Source organism: Candoia aspera, chromosome 8, assembly GCF_035149785.1.
Source record: "Candoia aspera isolate rCanAsp1 chromosome 8, rCanAsp1.hap2, whole genome shotgun sequence".
NCBI lineage: Eukaryota > Metazoa > Chordata > Lepidosauria > Squamata > Boidae > Candoia > Candoia aspera.
In genome coordinates this window covers 27,264,195-27,282,146 of record NC_086160.1, presented here as the reverse complement: position 1 = coordinate 27,282,146, position 17,952 = coordinate 27,264,195, and the positions used below count along the sequence as shown (strand labels likewise).

The following is a 17,952-nucleotide window of genomic DNA, read 5'->3' as shown; positions in this document are numbered from 1 at the left end:
CAATCAATTAAAATTCTTATAGTTCTAGTGCAGCACATCCAGCGACACTAACACTCTTGTGGTGGCACAGGGAAAACACCAGTCTTTTGGGGAGTAAGCCAAAAAGTCAAATACTCAGAGAGTGAGTATTTTCAAACTTATGCCTGAGAAACTTAAAGGCTGTGAGGCAGAAAGCTTTGAAAGTGAGGAAAAGTAAGTTTCTATCAGAATGGTATATAAAGTCCACTTTCCCTTAAGCTCTTAGGGAGATATACAGATGCTACATTATACCATGCCCCCATGTACAAGCACTAGAGCAATCTGATTTAAATGTACCTGAAATAAAATTTCATTTTGTTCATAGCTCATCCATTAATTTTTGAGCTACAACATTAGGTACATTAGTCCAAAGGCCAAGTGGAACCCTCTGTCCTGAAAAGTTACACACCCTTTCTTTATAGATGCCACATTCTGCTGAAGTTCCACTTGTTTAGTTCTATTGCTGAAAACCAGGACAAAGAAACTCACACTTTGAAGTTTAACATACTTGAGGGTTATGAAAAGATTGACATCAGCATATAATTAGCATAATTTCCATCCAGTGAGAAAAGTTCTAAATGTTTTGGATGCATATAATCTAACGTAGTGTTCATAAATCCCCTTTATCTTATTCACCAATCTTGGTTTTTGTCCTATTAGTATTTTTAGCATGATGCCCTGACTCTTACGTCACACTAACTCTGACAAACAAAGACCCAGTGGTATATGTTTCCCTAGTGTACAGGTAGTCCTCATTTAGCAACTGCCTTGGACAACAACCATTTGCATTTGCAATAGTGATGAAAAAGTAACTTCATGACCAATGCCCACATTTACGACCTTCTCAGGTCTGTAAAGCAAAGGAAAGCTGAAGTAAGATCGTAAGCACAGTTGTGGTTTCATTTAGTGACCACTTTGCTTAATGAACAAGTTGCTGGTCCCATTTGTGGTTGCTAAAGGAGGACTACCTGTTAAAGATAGATACCTGTTTCACTTTTTTTCTCAGGTTTATACTGGCAAGTTATTGATTAATTGTCTCTTAAGTACCCCTTTAATAATTACTTTTAAAAAATAGTAGCATTTTGGTATAAACAAGGAAATAATGAATAACAAATTCACCATTAAGGCCTCTCCCTTCCGAGGCCAATTCAACATTGGTATGTCCACTGAGATCCTCTAAAAGCAATGTAGTGCTCTGAATCTTCAAAGCGACACATTTAACTTTAAGACATGGACATACTGAAAAGCCCTAACAGTAACTTTGTCAAATCTGGATAGGCAGCTGTTGATGATGTTAATGATGATGATAAATTCTCTACAAATCAGTTTTAGGGGAAAAAAAATAAAATACTGGATAGCTATGACTTGAAAAATACATCATATAAAGTTTTCATATTAAATGAGTAAGCAAACAGTAGAAAGTTCAGAGAAAAATATTAGTATATGAGGAAAAAGAAGTTATATGCAGGAAGACACACATGTTTTAACAGGCATTACTGGAAACTGGTAAGATAAAACTCACAAATGGAGTGCAAATATTGAAAGGTAGAACTTATTAAAAATGAATAGGCCATACAAAGGAGAGGAGGAGTGGCATGTGAAGGAAGGACCCACAGTAATTTAGATCCATGATTCTGAGCATGAGGATGCAGTCAAGAACACTTGGGTAAGATTAAAGTGAGAGGAAGGGAAACAAAAAGATACTTTTGCTGGTCATTGACCAAATATACATCACTGTTAAAAGAAACTTGGAGGGGAGGGAAGGTGCTATCAAGCAAGATAATGTTCCCATGAACCATATTACACAACTGTCTTGCCGTTACCTTGATGTTTTGCCATTCTATTAATAACAATTTCATGTTTGGGGCCTGTGCCAAAGTAATAATTCCTTTAATAATCCCTTAATATTGACAACCACTGTGAATACCTTGATGTATTAAATAACCTGCAATAATAAACATAATCTATCTCATTATTGCTAGTTACACATCTCAGAATTGCCACACTAGAACTTGGTTTTGAAATTTCACTTAAAGATCTAGCCCAGGAGCAAAATCAAGGTCAGGACAAAATGTAATGCATTAATCAGAACATAAAAGAAATGCTTTACTAGTCTTTTGTACAGCTTTAAAAATAAACAGTATGACATGAAATGAAAGGTATTGTATTTTGTACTCTACTTTCCACTTCTAAAGAAGTAGCCATCCATATGAGTGTAAAACTAGATCCAAATATCCAGCAGATATTCCTTTCTGCTTTGAAAATCACTGTTATTGTGTTCAAGTTAGCTTTATTTTGCACATGTATCCAGCTTCAATTACTACACATACTAGTTCTTGTAACATTTCTTATCATCTATGAAATACTTCTTATGTCTCAAAGTCCTGACACTTAAAACTAACACCCCTGGAATACTCTCACTTGTTCATTTTTCTATGCTTTACAACAGAATAGGCAATAGTGTGTCCATAAACACTAGTGTGCCCTTGACAGCTTCATTGGTGCCACCCTGCCCTACTAGACTTAACTTTTGCATCTGAATCTGTTTGGGCATGTGAGATGCTATGGAATAAAGCCCATCTTCTAATATAATATTTATTGGAATTCCCCTGGGCACACACAGCCCCCTTAATACATCCTTAGAAATTAAACTGGGGAATGGTTGAACCCAAATTCTTTGCTAGGAATGGATTAACCACCCCCAGAAGAAAGACAAAGGAAACCTAAGCTGACAGTGTCCTTACCTCATCTAAGGAAAACTCCTCAGAAAAGGAAGACAGGCTAGGCTATCCTACTCATCCCAATGTACCAAATGAACAAGATCTGAACCCAACCTAAGCCAAATCAGTGCACACTAGCCCTTGATTCTCTATCTAGAGCTCTGATCCATACTGAACTAGTGTCAGATCTGAGCTGAAAAGAAACTGGATCACCACTAGAGTTAGAATTTTCTGTATTCCTATAATGCCATTTAATACCAGATCAGGAAGCCCTAGCTTATCTGGACAGCATCTTTACCAACATAAATGGTACTACTATGGGTATGATATAGAAGGAAAAGTGCTCTGTCAAGAGGAAGAGCACCTTGGGAATAAAGATATGCTTGACAGCAGCTGAATTCACATAGATGCCTTGCAGCTGAATCAGGCTTGTTGAACATCAACTGAGCTAGGGAAGGACCGTACAGCTTTCTTTAGAAACAGCTCACTGCCCATTGCCCAAAGCAGTATCTCTTATTTACAACCCTGTGTAGCCTGTTACTTTACATCTTGAACCCTAAGTACCTGATAGGCCTTCCTGGCCTATTGAGTCTTTACTGCTCTTACCCCAACTTTTTTGCTTCCTCACAACCTCTCAAAGGTCAACTTTGATTTGGATTAGTTCGCTTTTGAGTTTCAGATTAATCTGCTGACTGCAGTTTCTGTGCCTGTCTGGCTATGAGTAGCCTCTTGGAATTAGACTCTGGATTGTGTGCCTATTCTTCTGCCTGTCTGTTTTTGGAGGGTGGGGGGATGGGGGGATACAAGGGCTAGTGAAATTTTCATTTTCATAAATAGATAGTATGTAACAGGCACAGTCCAGTCACTTTATAATATTCTGTCACATTCTAAATGTGGTCACAGCCCAACAAGGTGGCTTGTCTTTCAGGAATTATCCTAAAGGAGGAGTCTCAGCCTTTTGCACCAAGAGGATCCTGATGGGAAGAAAAAAATCAGCAACATGAGCACACAACTTCAGGCTAAATTCCTTCCTCCTCACTATCACCACATTTACAAATTAATCAGCACCCATTTGTCTCCTACCCAGGAAACATATGAAGACTGTGTATTTGTATTTTTTTACAATAAAATGGGGGTTAGGTAGGGGAATAAATCATAGAGAAGAAATTCAGACTGTAGTATAGAGAAGGCATGATTTATTTATCTTCATCTATTTTCTTAATAAAAAATTACTTCTCTATAAAAAAGCAGTATTGGGGCAAATGGTTGAGCAAACTGATTTTACAGTAGTTTAGAAAATGCCACATGGGAAAAAAAATGATATCCTCAGTCCCAGGTGTATAGTTTCTGATTTGGTGCAAGGACTACTTTTTTTTCAAAAGAAATGATAGATAAAGGCATATATTTATCTGTGTCTTGGAAACTATCCTATTTCTGATAGACTCTGAATCTAGAATGAAAAATGACATACAATTTTAATCCCACCTCATCTTTACTTCATCAATGTTCACTGATGACTAAGTTTGCAAATTAATTGGATTCTGCAGTCAGAATTCTACCCAATGGCTTTTTTCTGCTACGGTTATGCAGCACTTCAGATGTGATCTCCAAAAGGATCTTCACAGGAATGTAAATACTCTATCTGTCTGCAACAGGTCTCCTGTCAAAGAATCTTGCAACTGCTTGATTGCCATGTGATCTACACAACCCTACTTCCTGCTTTGACTAAAACAGACTTCGTCAAGCTAGTGGCTTTCAGATGACAGCTTGGTTATGCTGGCTACTGACAAAATCTTGCTCCAACTGGAGAGCACCAGTATATTTGAGAACACTGATTTAGGGAACAAGGAGAGGAGAAACAGCCTTCCATCATTTGTGTCCTCCCCAAAAGAAAAAAGTTTAATCACATGGATTGGAAACAATCCAGAACATCAGGTTAGTTAAATTGTAGCATTATTAATATAAAACCTCAAAGACACAGGACTCCCCTGAGAGGTCTGCAAATTTAGACAATCTAGATATTAAGCTTTGATACTATGATAAATCTTGCTGTATAAATGTACAATTAATTACATCTTCCTTGAAGATTTGAATTAATTCTATTTTTCATGCAAAAAATGGTAGCATAGAAGAAAACAAATATGTTTTTAAAGTGATGTTGCTTGTTGATTCATGCTTGAAGCTCCAAAATCCAAAGTAATTAGCTCATTCTATAAGAACACTTCCAGAAAAGTAAGAATGTTTGTATCATTTAATATTTATATTGCACTTGCACTGATTAGTTGGAACCTAGTTATCTAGTAATTATACTGCTTTATAAAGAATACCTCAGTCATTATCCACCATAGAGTAGACTGAAACAACCTAATGAGTTCACAGTCAAGGTTAATTTAAACTGAGGGCTAGTTGATCTGGACTGTGATTTAGTCAAACTGTAAGTTGAATAAGTAGACTTATGCCATTGCTTAAAGATGTGTGTGGGGGGGTGTCACATACAAAAGCCAGGGCCCCAGATTTAGAAGTTAAGTGGCCATGCTCCTTATTATCATTATTTACAGTGGTTCTATTCCTGCCTCACATCAGCAAATTATCAAAGCACAGATAATGAGCCCTTCAAAAAAATTACCTTGCACAAGTGTAAAAGCTTATCTATCATATTGCATATATGTAATATAACAACAACAACAACAACAAAAAGGAAAACCCAAGGATATCTGTACTGCAATACTAAGGTCTGGTTTCTTTTTAGCAACCACAGAAACATGACGCCATGGGCAATGGAACTATGGATAACCAAGTTCCCCTGTACCATGTTTAATATCACCATTCTAAACTGCTATTTTGTTATAGACAATGGATGCACTGATACAATATTATTGAAGAAATAAAATGGTATCTCTCTCAACTGAAAGTTACATAAACAGGTACCTATTAATTTCCACAATGCCTGATAGCAATTTACTGTGCTATGAAGGGGAAGTTCAAAACATTATGCTGATGTAAAGAATGGGGGATTTCACAGCGATACTACATATAACAGAACTGGTTTGCAAAGAGAGGGGAGAAAACAAATAATTTCAGCAGAGATGGCAGTATTTTTGACAGCATTTATGATTCTGTCATCAATAACAGTTCTACGATGGAAAACAACAAACTGAGCCAGTCAAACCACAAAAGATACCTTGCAGGCTAAAAAATGCCGCATATATCCTGCACATGCTGATACAAGAATTTCTTACAGAAACAAGGGTGTAAGATTATTGCCTCTTCTGAAGCAAAGGATTATCTTTAAATAATCAGAGTTTCATAGCTCTGTCTTTGCCAGAGGAACATCTTCCCAATTCAGATCACAATGTTTATGCTCCTAATTTTCCCACCCTGCTCTTCAAACAATGCTAGATTAATGGTCATCTTTCCCTGCTGTCCAGCTAAAGCAAAAACAAAAGTAATCTTCCAATGTCTGTGATCACAGCTGGGCTCTGCTAAAGAGAAAAGGGCTCTCACGCATGGCAAATTTTGTGTGGGAAAAGTCTTAACTGAGGCAACCCAGTATCAATCACGGCATGTAGAATAGCCATTGATTATTTCAAACACCTATCATTTGAATAAGGACTTAGCTTTGTCTATAGCAGCCCTTACTTGATATACATCTTGCTAATTGTAAATATTTTCAGGGTCCCCTCCCCCTGCAAGAATATTCCCAGTTTAGATTTATACTACTTTTAGATTACATATTTGGAATATATTTTATATATAAAAAAGATCAGTAATTGTATTATTGAGCAAAGAAATCATGTATATGAGATTCTACAATCTAACGAAATGATCTCAGAAAATGGCATTTACTGCCCACACAAAAATGCCCATACACCACATTCTGTTTCTGATTTTTCACAAATATATTTTACATACACGTGTTGCTGTTAAATGCTAAAAATAAAAAAGCACTATTGTATATGTTTATGCTTTAGAATTAAAAATAGGTTTTGTAAAAGATTTGACACTCGGAAAAATAAAAAGGTACAAATTCATCAAAATGCTGAAAGAAATAACGATTTTTACACAGGGGCAATACACTGGTCAGAGAGTAAGTAAAGCCTGAAAGAATAAATGCAATCTTAGTGGGTCAACTGTAAAGGAAAATCATGACATCTACATGTAGCAGGCAGACTAACATGGACCCAAAAACCAAAACATGGAAGCCCCTGAAATATTAGGGTTCTGAAATACTGAGCTGTTTTAAGCAGCTCCTAAAGCAATCCTCTGAAAATGTTTGTAATATCTGTTATGTCTGTCAACCAAAGCAAACTGGACTGAGATATCTTCTTATTACTGGTCCATTGGATATTCATATTATGTTCCTTCTTTAGTATGTCCAAGGAATCCCAGAATGCCCAGGCAACACAAAATGCACTGATGTAACAGCACAAGATTATGAAGGAGATGGGGGTGGGGGTAATTAAACAGAGAAAAATGCAGAATTATCGCTTGGTACACAAGGCAATAAGCATAGTATGCCCTGTAGATGGTGGCACATTCCAGCTACATACAACGCTCATGAGAAATTGCACATAAAATAATACGGGACACAGTCAGCAGACAGTTTTATTCAGGAACAAAAAGATTCATTGTGCATAATCTGAAGTGGGGGAGGGAATAATCATCAACCTGCAATCTTTCAACATTTACAACATTTTTTTCACCACATAACAAAGCTTTTCCAACAGACAGCGAATGGAAAGGGAAGGAGGAAGGGAAAGAAATCAAGGCAGCACTACCAGAAATTTACCAAATATATGCAGACTCTTTGTTTATCCTGGAAGGGAAACCCATTCAGAGGTGTAAATAATGGTCACTTTGTTGGATTCTAAATGCAGCTAACTACAAATGTGTGTGAGTGGCTCTCTCTTAATTCACTCTGGGATCCCTTGACCCAGCTAGACAAGCGTGAAAACATGAAATAAATGAAGGTTAACAAAGACTGGTCTGGGAAACAGTACAGATTGAAATGCTCACTGTGAGAGTTATCTTACATATAGGATGGTGTTGTAAATTCCCTCAGCCTGTATACGTTTGAAAGCAAACTGGCAAAATGTTAGCCATCTATCTTGTTGCACAAACCACAAATGGAAGGAAAAAGAATCTTCCCCATCATCTGTGCCACAATTTTCATAAGGCAGGAATAGCAAGAGCAAATGCAGAGATATTAACCCACTCACCAAAAAGAAAAAAGAAAGAAAAGAAAGAAAGAAAGAAAAAGCTGAAAGCAACTATCACAATACCTTTTTGTGTCTGTCCCTCTTCCATATTTTCTTCCATGGCTACCTTTCTTCACTAAACACCGCTGCACAGGTTGAGTCAAAAGCCTCCCTTGGATGTTGGGGAAGCTGTGGATTTATTTTCCCTGGGAAGCTCCAAGTGCACTGATTTAGGCAAGTCCTCGGAGCTTAGCAAAGGCTCCTCTCTCTCTCCTTGCTTGCTTGGAGACAGGCTGTCAAGTGTAATTTCATTCAAATTACTCTTCCATGAAGATTATCAATTTTTCTTCCCAAAGCTGTCCATTGTACACCACAGTAAGCAGGTATTCAAATGAAAAGCCTGTGAATTTGGGGAGGGGAGAATTTGGTTGGGGTCCCAGTAGCAGTAATGCTGTGATTCATAAGGCTCACTTTGCATATAAAACAGGGGAAGAAATTGATGTTTGCATTGAAATCTGGGCTTTAAATTGGAAATAGGCTGCACTGTGAACAGATGGAGGGGTGTCTCCCTAACATGAAGGAACAGGGAGCCTATAATTCCCCCTATTTGCTACCAAAGTGGGAAATCCCAAATGCCTGTAGCTTTAGATGCTGCAACACTGCAATGCTTGTTTCTTCCACACTATTAATATTGAATCCTAGTTTTCATTAACAGTGCTCTATTACCCATTTTAAATAAAAAGAGTTTAAATGTAAAGCTCTATTCTGAAAGACTGCATTTTGGAGAGAGGAGTGTATGTGCACTCATATGCATCCCCTGGCTACTGAACACAATTCTAGTCCTGATTTGTTCAGTGGATGACAAATCTGTTTAAAATAAATTATACATTTCCAAGTAGGTTCCAAACGTAGTCAAGATGTGAAAAATCTAGTCTGTGAGTTAAATGTGCTTTACATTTTAAAACAATTTGTAATTCTTGCACGATACAGATAAGTGGGGCATCTTCCAAATGGTACCCGACTTCACTGGCAAGAGTAGGGCTCATTTCAATATGTTGTAAGAAAAAGAACTGTGATGTTGTGAACTATGGAGGAAAAACAAAGGTAGAGTATGTTATGGGGGCGGCCATTCCTTTGAGGGACTCTGCAATTGGATTTGGAATACAGATTGATTGAATCCTGCAGTTTGGAAGTGAATTTGCATTTCAGTACCTTATATCACTGAGTAACAGAATAACTCTGAAGTTCTGTCATAGGGAAAACCCATGATAGGTACCCATTACATATGTCAATTTCTATTCCCCTATTTCTATTTATTAGGGGGCATTAATATCTCCCTATGAAAAACATTTCAGAAAGATAGTAAGGTACTGTTTAATACATTAAAAAGTACCTTACTATCTTTCTGAAATGTTTTTCATAGGGAGATGTTAATGCCCCCTAATAAATAGAAGTGATTTATGCCAAAAACATTTTATATTTCCTCCTATGGGAAGCAAAGAAGATTATATCACTAGCTTTCTATAGAAATACTCATGCTTCTGTGAGTACAACTGCCATAATGAGATTTGACACCAAATTAAATTCAGTACTAAATAAACACTGATTTTATCTCTTACAAGCCTGCATCTCTTATGCTTTGATCATCCTCAAATTACTTCAGCTAAAGAATAAAGGAGCTAACTGTGATTAGTTATGCAACATTCTGTGCAGTATGATAGCTATCAGGGAGTGACATATAAAAGCATAGTGATGCAATGCCTGAATAGAAAGGCAGGCTATAATATGGTACATTGCATTGGAACAAGTTTTTTCTTGCTTGGTTATCATGAAAACTAATCTGTAGAACTTCTTCAAATAGTAACAGCACCAATCATAATGTAGCATGTTCTCACAAGAAATTCAGAAGTATTATGAAATTATATCTTCTATTTTACTCTTGCGTCCCTCTATGAAGAGGCAAGGAACCTATGAACAAGTACTGTATGTGTTTATCTGTTTTTTACAGATAGAACTGAGATGAAAGAGTGAGCCAGTTTCGGGGCTATTAGTAGTACTTGCTTTTACCCAAACAGCTATTTGCATACAGTATTTGTTTCACCTGAGTAATGGGCACTAAATTAACTATGGAAATGACTGGCCATTAAAACCCAACTTTGCTCCATTGATTGATTGATTTATGTAATGGTATGTGGGAATGGCCTTGAGAGATGAGGGGAAGAGATGCTGCCTAGGGAACAATCAGATAAGAGAGGGCATAGCCTGCAGCTGCACAATGGACAGAGAAAGAAACTCAGAAAGGAACCTCCCTAATTTATCAGGCTGTAAAAGAGACAGCAGGAGATTTGTACTTTCAGACTTGCAAGATTCTGTTAATGTAGTCTTACAATAAAGTAGAAGTAGCTCATCTGGTTGTGTTTGCTGTCTGGTCTACCTGGGAAGGCTGACAATTGATTATGTGCCATCAAGTCATTGTCAACTGTTAGTGATCACATTTCTCCACAATGATCTGTCCCTAAGTTGGTCCTTCAGTTCTTCCAACAGCACCTCCATTGCCACTATAACTGAGTCCATCCATCTTTCTGCTCATCATCCTCTTCTTTTCTTTTCTTCTACCTTTCCCAGCATTGGATCCTTCTCCAGAGAGCTAGGGCTTCACATAATGTGTCCAAAGTAGGATAATTTGAACCTGGTCATATGTGCCTCAAGTGAAAACTCTGGGTTGATTTGTTGATGATCCATTTGTCTGTTTTCTTGGCTGTTCATGGCATTCTCAGGAGTGTTATTCAACACCAAAGTTCAAAAATGTCAATACTCTTCCTATCTTGCTTCTTCAGAATCCAACTTTCACTTCCATGGAGCGCCACAGGGAATACCATGGCTTGAACAATTCTGACCTTTGTAGGTATAGACACAACATGGCATTTCAATATTTTTTCCAAGCCCTTCATGGTTGCTCTGCCAAGTAACAAGAAAGTAGTTGTTGCATCTGTCAGTATCTCCAACAACTAACCTATCCTGGCAAAAAGATTGATGATTTTTTTCCCTTTCCATGTCCAGGCCAGGTGAGGTTCCCTGTGTTGTGTCAAATTAAGCCACAGGCTCCACTCCTGGGGTGCCCTTCCGTCAATTCCTTTACATTTCAGCTTTGTAACCATACTACCCCCGGAACCCAAAGACTTTGGTTTCCCAGAAGCTGCCCAGTGGATCAATAAAGCAGTTTAACAAATAAGGTATTTCATAAATACTACATAATACACTTAAAACCCCAAGTCACTGATTTGTTACTAAAAACCTTGCCTTTATTGCCATAGTTAAAAGTCTATCTATTGCCACTGTAATTTTTGGGTTTTCATCTGCAAGTAAAATTTTTACATATTCAGAATTATCTTTTCCTGGTTTGGATTTTAAAATAGGCCAGATAACCTCCTGCTGAAGAGTTTTAAAAAATTCACAATGCAATAAAGTGTGGTCCACCGCTTCAAGATCAATACCATTACAAGGACAGAATCTTTGAGAGATGGGAATTTTTTAAAATCTATCATATAACATATTTGATGGCAACACCCTTCATCTGGCTTTTGAAAAGGCTATTCTGTATTTACTTAAATATAAGCTATTCAGATATTTAGGGAGTTGAAAATTATATCAGTAGTTAATTCCAAAGTTTACAGGTGAACATGAAACTTTGGCCATTAATTCCTGTACTAAGTTATTCCATAGTCTTTGTTTGATACAATGAAATGCTGTGACATATTCCTGGAGAATAAATAATCAGGATCAATGCCAATCTAACTAATTTTTTGAGTCACCTGTTTAAACCACGTATCTCCAAAGGATTCATCTGGGATTTTCTGAAGCAATCCTTCCTTGTTTTTAAAAACATATATTCGCAACCAAAACTTAATAGTGCTTAACCAAGCCTTTGCTTCCAAATTAAAGATTAAAGCCTGATTAGCATTGGGGGATCTAGTGGTATAATCCACAGGAGTTAATACAAATAGTTTCTGCCAAGGTGTCTTGGATTGAATAGGACCCCGGATGCCTACTGCCTCTCTCTGGAATGGAATTTTTATGAAAGGCAAGGGCTGTAAAGATGCCTTTATTCTGTCTCTGTTTTTCCCCACACTTGGGAAACATCACAGCATTATACATATCTTGTCATTTCCCTGCTATATCAGTTCAATAAAACATTGCTTTGGTGCTACCCATCTTCATCTGTCTATTTGGGTGATCATGTGCTAACCTTAACATGCACTTATAAAACTTGCTGGACACAACTAGCAATTTCTGGAGTTTACACTGCATTCTATGTTGAAGAAGATAAATGATAGACCTGCCCATGATAAAACATCTCTATCCATATGTTAAAAAAAAATCTCAAAGTAAAATATAATGCTCTACAAAATCCACACTTGTAAGGTACTGTATATAGTGCTAAACAGCAACCTATATGAATCAGAAACTACTCACTCTAGTTCAGAACTATTCTGAGCGTTATGAGGAGTTTCTCAAAGGCCTTTGGAAATAGAAATCTCAGCTAACAGTTAATCTCAAAAAGATCTGAAATTTCACAATTTCATTTCTACCTTGTTGTGGCTACTGTATAACTACTGATCATGTGGTGGCACTGCATTACATGAAGTAAGAATGCTGAAGGAACATAACAGGAATGGCAGATAAATATAGTCAAAGTGAACATACATACTCTTCTAATAAATGACCATTCAGTGTCATTTCAACTGCTGTTTGGCTCTTTCCTGCACAGTTTTTCTTCAGTATAAAGCAGGGAGAACTATTGACATTCTGGGGAGAGAGTGAATTGCAAACAGGTATATGAAATACATGCAGCACAAGGTGACATAAAGCATCAAGAAATATTGCACTAGGCTCCTACACGTAACTATAAATCAAAGGCACCAGCTTGCTGAAAGCGAAAAAAAAAGTTTAATCTTAACTCAAGTGTATTAAAATGCTTTATGCCACAACAGTTAAATAAGCTTTTATTTAAATGGGGCAGAGGGGGGAGGGCAGGAGTTAAAAGAAATGCCAAAAATTTGCCTATTCAATGCAATTATTTAGTTCACTGAACTTTCCAGTATAGCCTAATTCTTGCCTGAAATGAACTGTGACCATTTCATCTTCATCCAAGTACTGATAACAGCCAGATACTGTGCAGAATCAATCAACCATGTTAGTAAGTCTTGATGCAAAAGTGTCATAGAATTGACATACTGACACTGTGGTCTACATTCAGAATGCATAGGCCTAAATTGCATGTTTAAATAATAGTTGTACCTCTGTCAGTACTTCTGAGTATCATGAAATCAACCAAGCTATGTTTTTTTAATAATACACTAGGAAGCTTTGATTGTTTCATTACTTTGGTTCTTCACTATAAGTAAATCTTAAAAGATGTTTATACATCTGGGGTCCAGTTTAACAATAAGATAAGTAATACTTCCTCTAGAATCCCCTGATATATTTTCATTTTAACACAAAGTAACAGGAAGCAAATACCTACCTATTTAGGAAATATTTCCTGCAAGCTTTGAGGAATTATTAAGAGAAAAATGAAAAGCCTAAACGTTTTGGGAAAAAGGGGGATGCTGGCTATTTAATTTTCCATCAACAAAAAATGATGGAAGCTGTGTGATGAATTGACTTCCCATACAAAGCAGTATCTCTTTTACTCATCCACTGTTTTCAGAGTGTCTGCAATATTTTCTTCTATAGTAAAACATTATAATATAAAACCAATTCCAATAAAAAGAGCTCTTGCCACAAATATTGAAAGACAGGCAGATGGACAGGCAGAAAGAAAGAGCCATTTATTAAAATTTTCGTAACACATAGAAAAAAACAACAGAATTAAGGCAAACTTCAGGGGTGCACTTGAAGAATACCTAGCCCAAGGGCTTCCTAGGGATATCACTGAATAATTGAAATGCTAATACCATAATGATCTCAAGGGATTCCAGCCTTATTTCATAAAAGAGAAGCATTGGTTAAAAAACAACTGAATCATCTGAAATCAAAAGGAAAGTAGTGAATAACATATGAAGAAGAGAGCATGTATTCTCCCAAGACATTACATTTTGGAAAGTAGAACTATTGCAGAAGATCTTGCTCTTTGTTTATTTCAAATTTACCTATTTCCTACTTCAGATTTTATTAGGTGCACCAGAAGACCAACCAGAAGTTATTAACAGATGCAGCTCAAGGAACTTCATATAGCTACAGTGGGTCCGGTATATTGCAATTTTTCCATTCTGCCTGCAGAAAAATGTAAATAAAAGTAGAAACTAATTCGAAGTAATAAGGAAATGCAATAATTTGGCTCATTTTGCTTTTCTGGAGTTCTTTACTTTATAACATCATGATGGCCCAACACCAAATACAGCTTTTGGACTGAAAAACCAAAAGCTGTATTTGGTGTTGGGCCATCATGCTGAGGGCTCCAGACCAAAAAGTAGGAAGTCCGGGATGATAATACTAAATGTAATTCAATTTAATGTACAGTTGCGTTATGTAAAATAAATAGATTTAATGATTACTCCCAATGTGTTTACTAATTTATCTCTACTATCACATTAAAAGCTGACAACTTTGGAGGAGCCCTGGTGGATCGGCGGTCAGTGGGCCCTGGTGGCTCAGAGGTCTTGGGATGTAAACCTGCATTCTACCATGTTTTGCCTGATTTCTACTGGTGTCACCGAATGACTAGTATTTGGTTGATAAAAGGGCTGTTGGGTGGTTAGCACTGCTCTGAGTTGGATTGTCTATTAACTATCACCATTCTAGCCTTCCAGAACATCTTTAAAAAGTGGCTATTCCCCCAAGCATTGGCATAGAGTAAGGCTGGAGCCCAGTGATTGTTGTTGTTGTTACTGAGGAGCGTTGCTTTAGGGTGCTGGGTTTTTAAAATGGTTTTTAATGTGTTTTTATTGCTGTTGCTGTGAGCCACCCAGTTTTTGTTTATTCGTTTAGTCACTTCTGACTCTTTGTGACTTCATGGACCAGCCCACGCCAGAACTTCCTGTCGGTTGTCAACACCCCCAGCTCCCCCAGGGACAAGTCCGTCACCTCTAGAATATCATCCATCCACCTTGCCCTTGGTCGGCCCCTCTTCCCTTGGCCCTCCACTCTCCCTAGCATCAGCATCTTCTCCAGGGTGTCCTGTCTTCTCATTATCTGGCCAAAGTATTTCAGTTTTGCCTCTAATATCATTCCCTCAAGTGAGCAGTCTGGCTTTATTTCCTGGAGGATGGACTGGTTTGATCTTCTTGCAGTCCAAGGCACTCTCAGAATTTTCCTCCAACACCACAGTTCAAAAGCATCGATCTTCCTTCGCTCAGCCTTCCTTATGGTCCAGCTCTCGCAGCCATATGTTACTACGGGCAACACCATTGCTTTAACTATGCGGACCTTTGTTGTCAGTGTGATGTCTCTGCTCTTAACTATTTTATCGAGATTTGTCATTGCTCTTCTCCCAAGGATTAAGCGTCTTCTGATTTCCTGACTGCAGTCAGCATCTGCAGTAATCTTCGCACCCAGAAATATAAAGTCTTTCACTGCTTCTACATGTTCTCCCTTTATTTGCCAGTTATCAATCAAGCTGGTTGCCATAATCTTGGTTTTTTTGAGGTTTAGCTGCAAGCCAGCTTTTGCACTTTCTTCTTTCACCTTCATCATAAGGCTCCTCAATTCCTCTTCACTTTCAGACATCAAAGTGGTATCATCTACATATCTGAGATGGTTAATGTTTCTTCCAGCAATTTTAACTCCAGCCTTGGATTCCTCAAGCCCAGCATGTCGTATGATGTGTTCTGCATACAAGTTGAATAGGTAGGGTGAGAGTATACAGCCCTGCCATACTCCTTTCCCAATCTTAAACCAGTCCGTTGTTCCGTGGTCTGTTCTTACTGTTGCTACTTGGTCCTTATACAGATTCTTCAGGAGGCATACAAGATGACTTGGTATCCCCATACCACTAAGAACTCGCCACAATTTGTTATGGTCCACACAGTCAAAGGCTTTAGAATAGTCAATAAAACAGAAATAGATATTTTTCTGAAACTCCCTGGCTTTTTCCATTATCCAGCAGATATTGGCAATTTGGTCCCTAGTTCCTCTGCCTTTTCTAAACCCAGCTTGTACATCTGACAATTCTCGCTCCATGAACTGCTGAAGTCTACCTTGCAGGATCTTGAGCATTACCTTACTGGCATGTGAAATGAGTGCCACTGTTCGATAGTTTGAACATTCTTTAGTGTTTCCCTTTTTTGGTATGGGGATATAAGTTGATTTTTTCCACTCTGATGGCCATTCTTGTGTTTTCCAAATTTGCTGGCATATAGCATGCATTACCGTGACAGCATCATCTTGCAAGATTTTGAACAGTTCAGCTGGGATGCCGTCGTCTCCTGCTGCCTTGTTATTAGCAATGCTTCTTAAGGCCCATTCAACCTCACTCTTCAGGATGTCTGGCTCTAGCTCACTGACCACACTGTCAAAGCTATCCCCGATATTGTTATCCTTCCTATACAGGTCTTCTGCATATTCTTGCCACCTTTTCTTGATCTCTTCTTCTTCCGTTAGGTCCTTGCCATCTTTGTTTTTGATCATACCCATTTTTGCCTGGAATTTACCTCCGATGTTTCTAATTTTCTGGAAGAGGTCTTTTGTCCTTCCTATTCTATTGTCTTCTTCCACTTCCGCGCATTGTTTGTTTAAAACTAATTCCTTAATTTGGTATATGACTTATGGTATATAAGATGGGCAGCCATATAATTCAATAAATAAATAAATAAAATAAAATATTCTTCAATATACAGTACATGCCTTTAACTAGGTGTTGAAAAGAGCTGATGAAAATGTAGTGGTTGCCTTTTAATTCACTCAGACTGCATTCTGGGTATACAATGGTATATTGAATTTAAACTAATAAGATTACAGGAATCATCAGTAAATGAAAATGGCATAAGAACATCACCCCAAAATTTCAGAATACCTTGAATTCCCCACATTATGTTTCAGCACACACTTCTGAAGAGGGTCCTACTGTGTAATGACAAGCATGGAATGCCCTGACACTGTGACAAGGTGGAATCCTGATGTTTGTACTGCATTTGATAAGCAGCCTCATTGAAGAAAATTGTCAGTGTCCTATTCACAAACTGTATGAGTTGTATAAAAACACATTTTTATTTCCAACCCAAGATAAAATTTACTTACAAAGAAGTAATTAAGATAATAACATAGACGTATATAACTACTTTAGATTTAGAATGGCAGCTTTCATGGGCTTCCAGTTTTCCCACAATTAAATATTTTAAATTTTAACCAGATGTGTGTCTTTAGCTTTACCAGCTGGTCAAGGAGTTTTAATTTGGTCAAAATACAAAGTACTGTCATATGCTTTTGGGAAGTGTAAGAAAATTTGTCATAAAAAATAATGTTAGCGGTAACATCCACTGCTACCTCCCAGGACAAACTAAGATAAAAAAAGGCCACTAATATAAATTCAAAACAGAGTCTTAAGTACTCTGAGAGGAAGAAAACAAAAGCATCTTTTGCATGGAATCAACTTTCTTAAAAAATACAAGGTAGATTTCAGGACTACATTAGGCAAGTTGGAACTATATAAAAAGATTGCTTTTTAGATTTTGAGTAAAAATATCTAAGTGCTTATTCAGCAGCCTTTTTTACCTTATTACAAGTAATACAAAATAATATATATTTTAATTAGTTATGCTATAATTTCCAAAAAATTATATGCAATAAGCAGTAAAGGGTTGCTCAATACATTAGTATGTTTCATTCTTTTTCTATGCTATCCAAGGTAATATGAAGCCAACTGACTAAACTTTCCTCTGTAAATTATGTTATATACACTCTTTTGCCTTCTGAAAGGTTCAGAGACATTACACCTTTCCCATGAGTCTGAATACAGCAACCAGATCACATATTCTATATAGGTACAAGTAAAATTCTTCATTACTATTTATTATTAT

At 37.3% G+C, this 17,952-nt stretch overlaps 1 protein-coding gene across 2 annotated transcripts in view; it reads right to left on the bottom strand.

The window, feature by feature from the left end:
* Positions 1-17,952, bottom strand: part of GPM6A (glycoprotein M6A) — a 173,725-nt gene that overhangs the window by 92,864 nt on the left and 62,909 nt on the right. Inside the window, exon 1 of one of the 2 annotated variants that reach the window (XM_063310117.1) lies at positions 8,021-8,360. The exons of the other annotated variant lie outside the window; for it this stretch is intronic. Coding sequence (XP_063166187.1) covers positions 8,021-8,057 — 37 coding nt within the window. The 5' untranslated portion in view covers positions 8,058-8,360. Of the gene's footprint in view, positions 1-8,020; positions 8,361-17,952 lie in introns of those variants that run through there. 2 annotated transcript variants of the gene reach the window in all.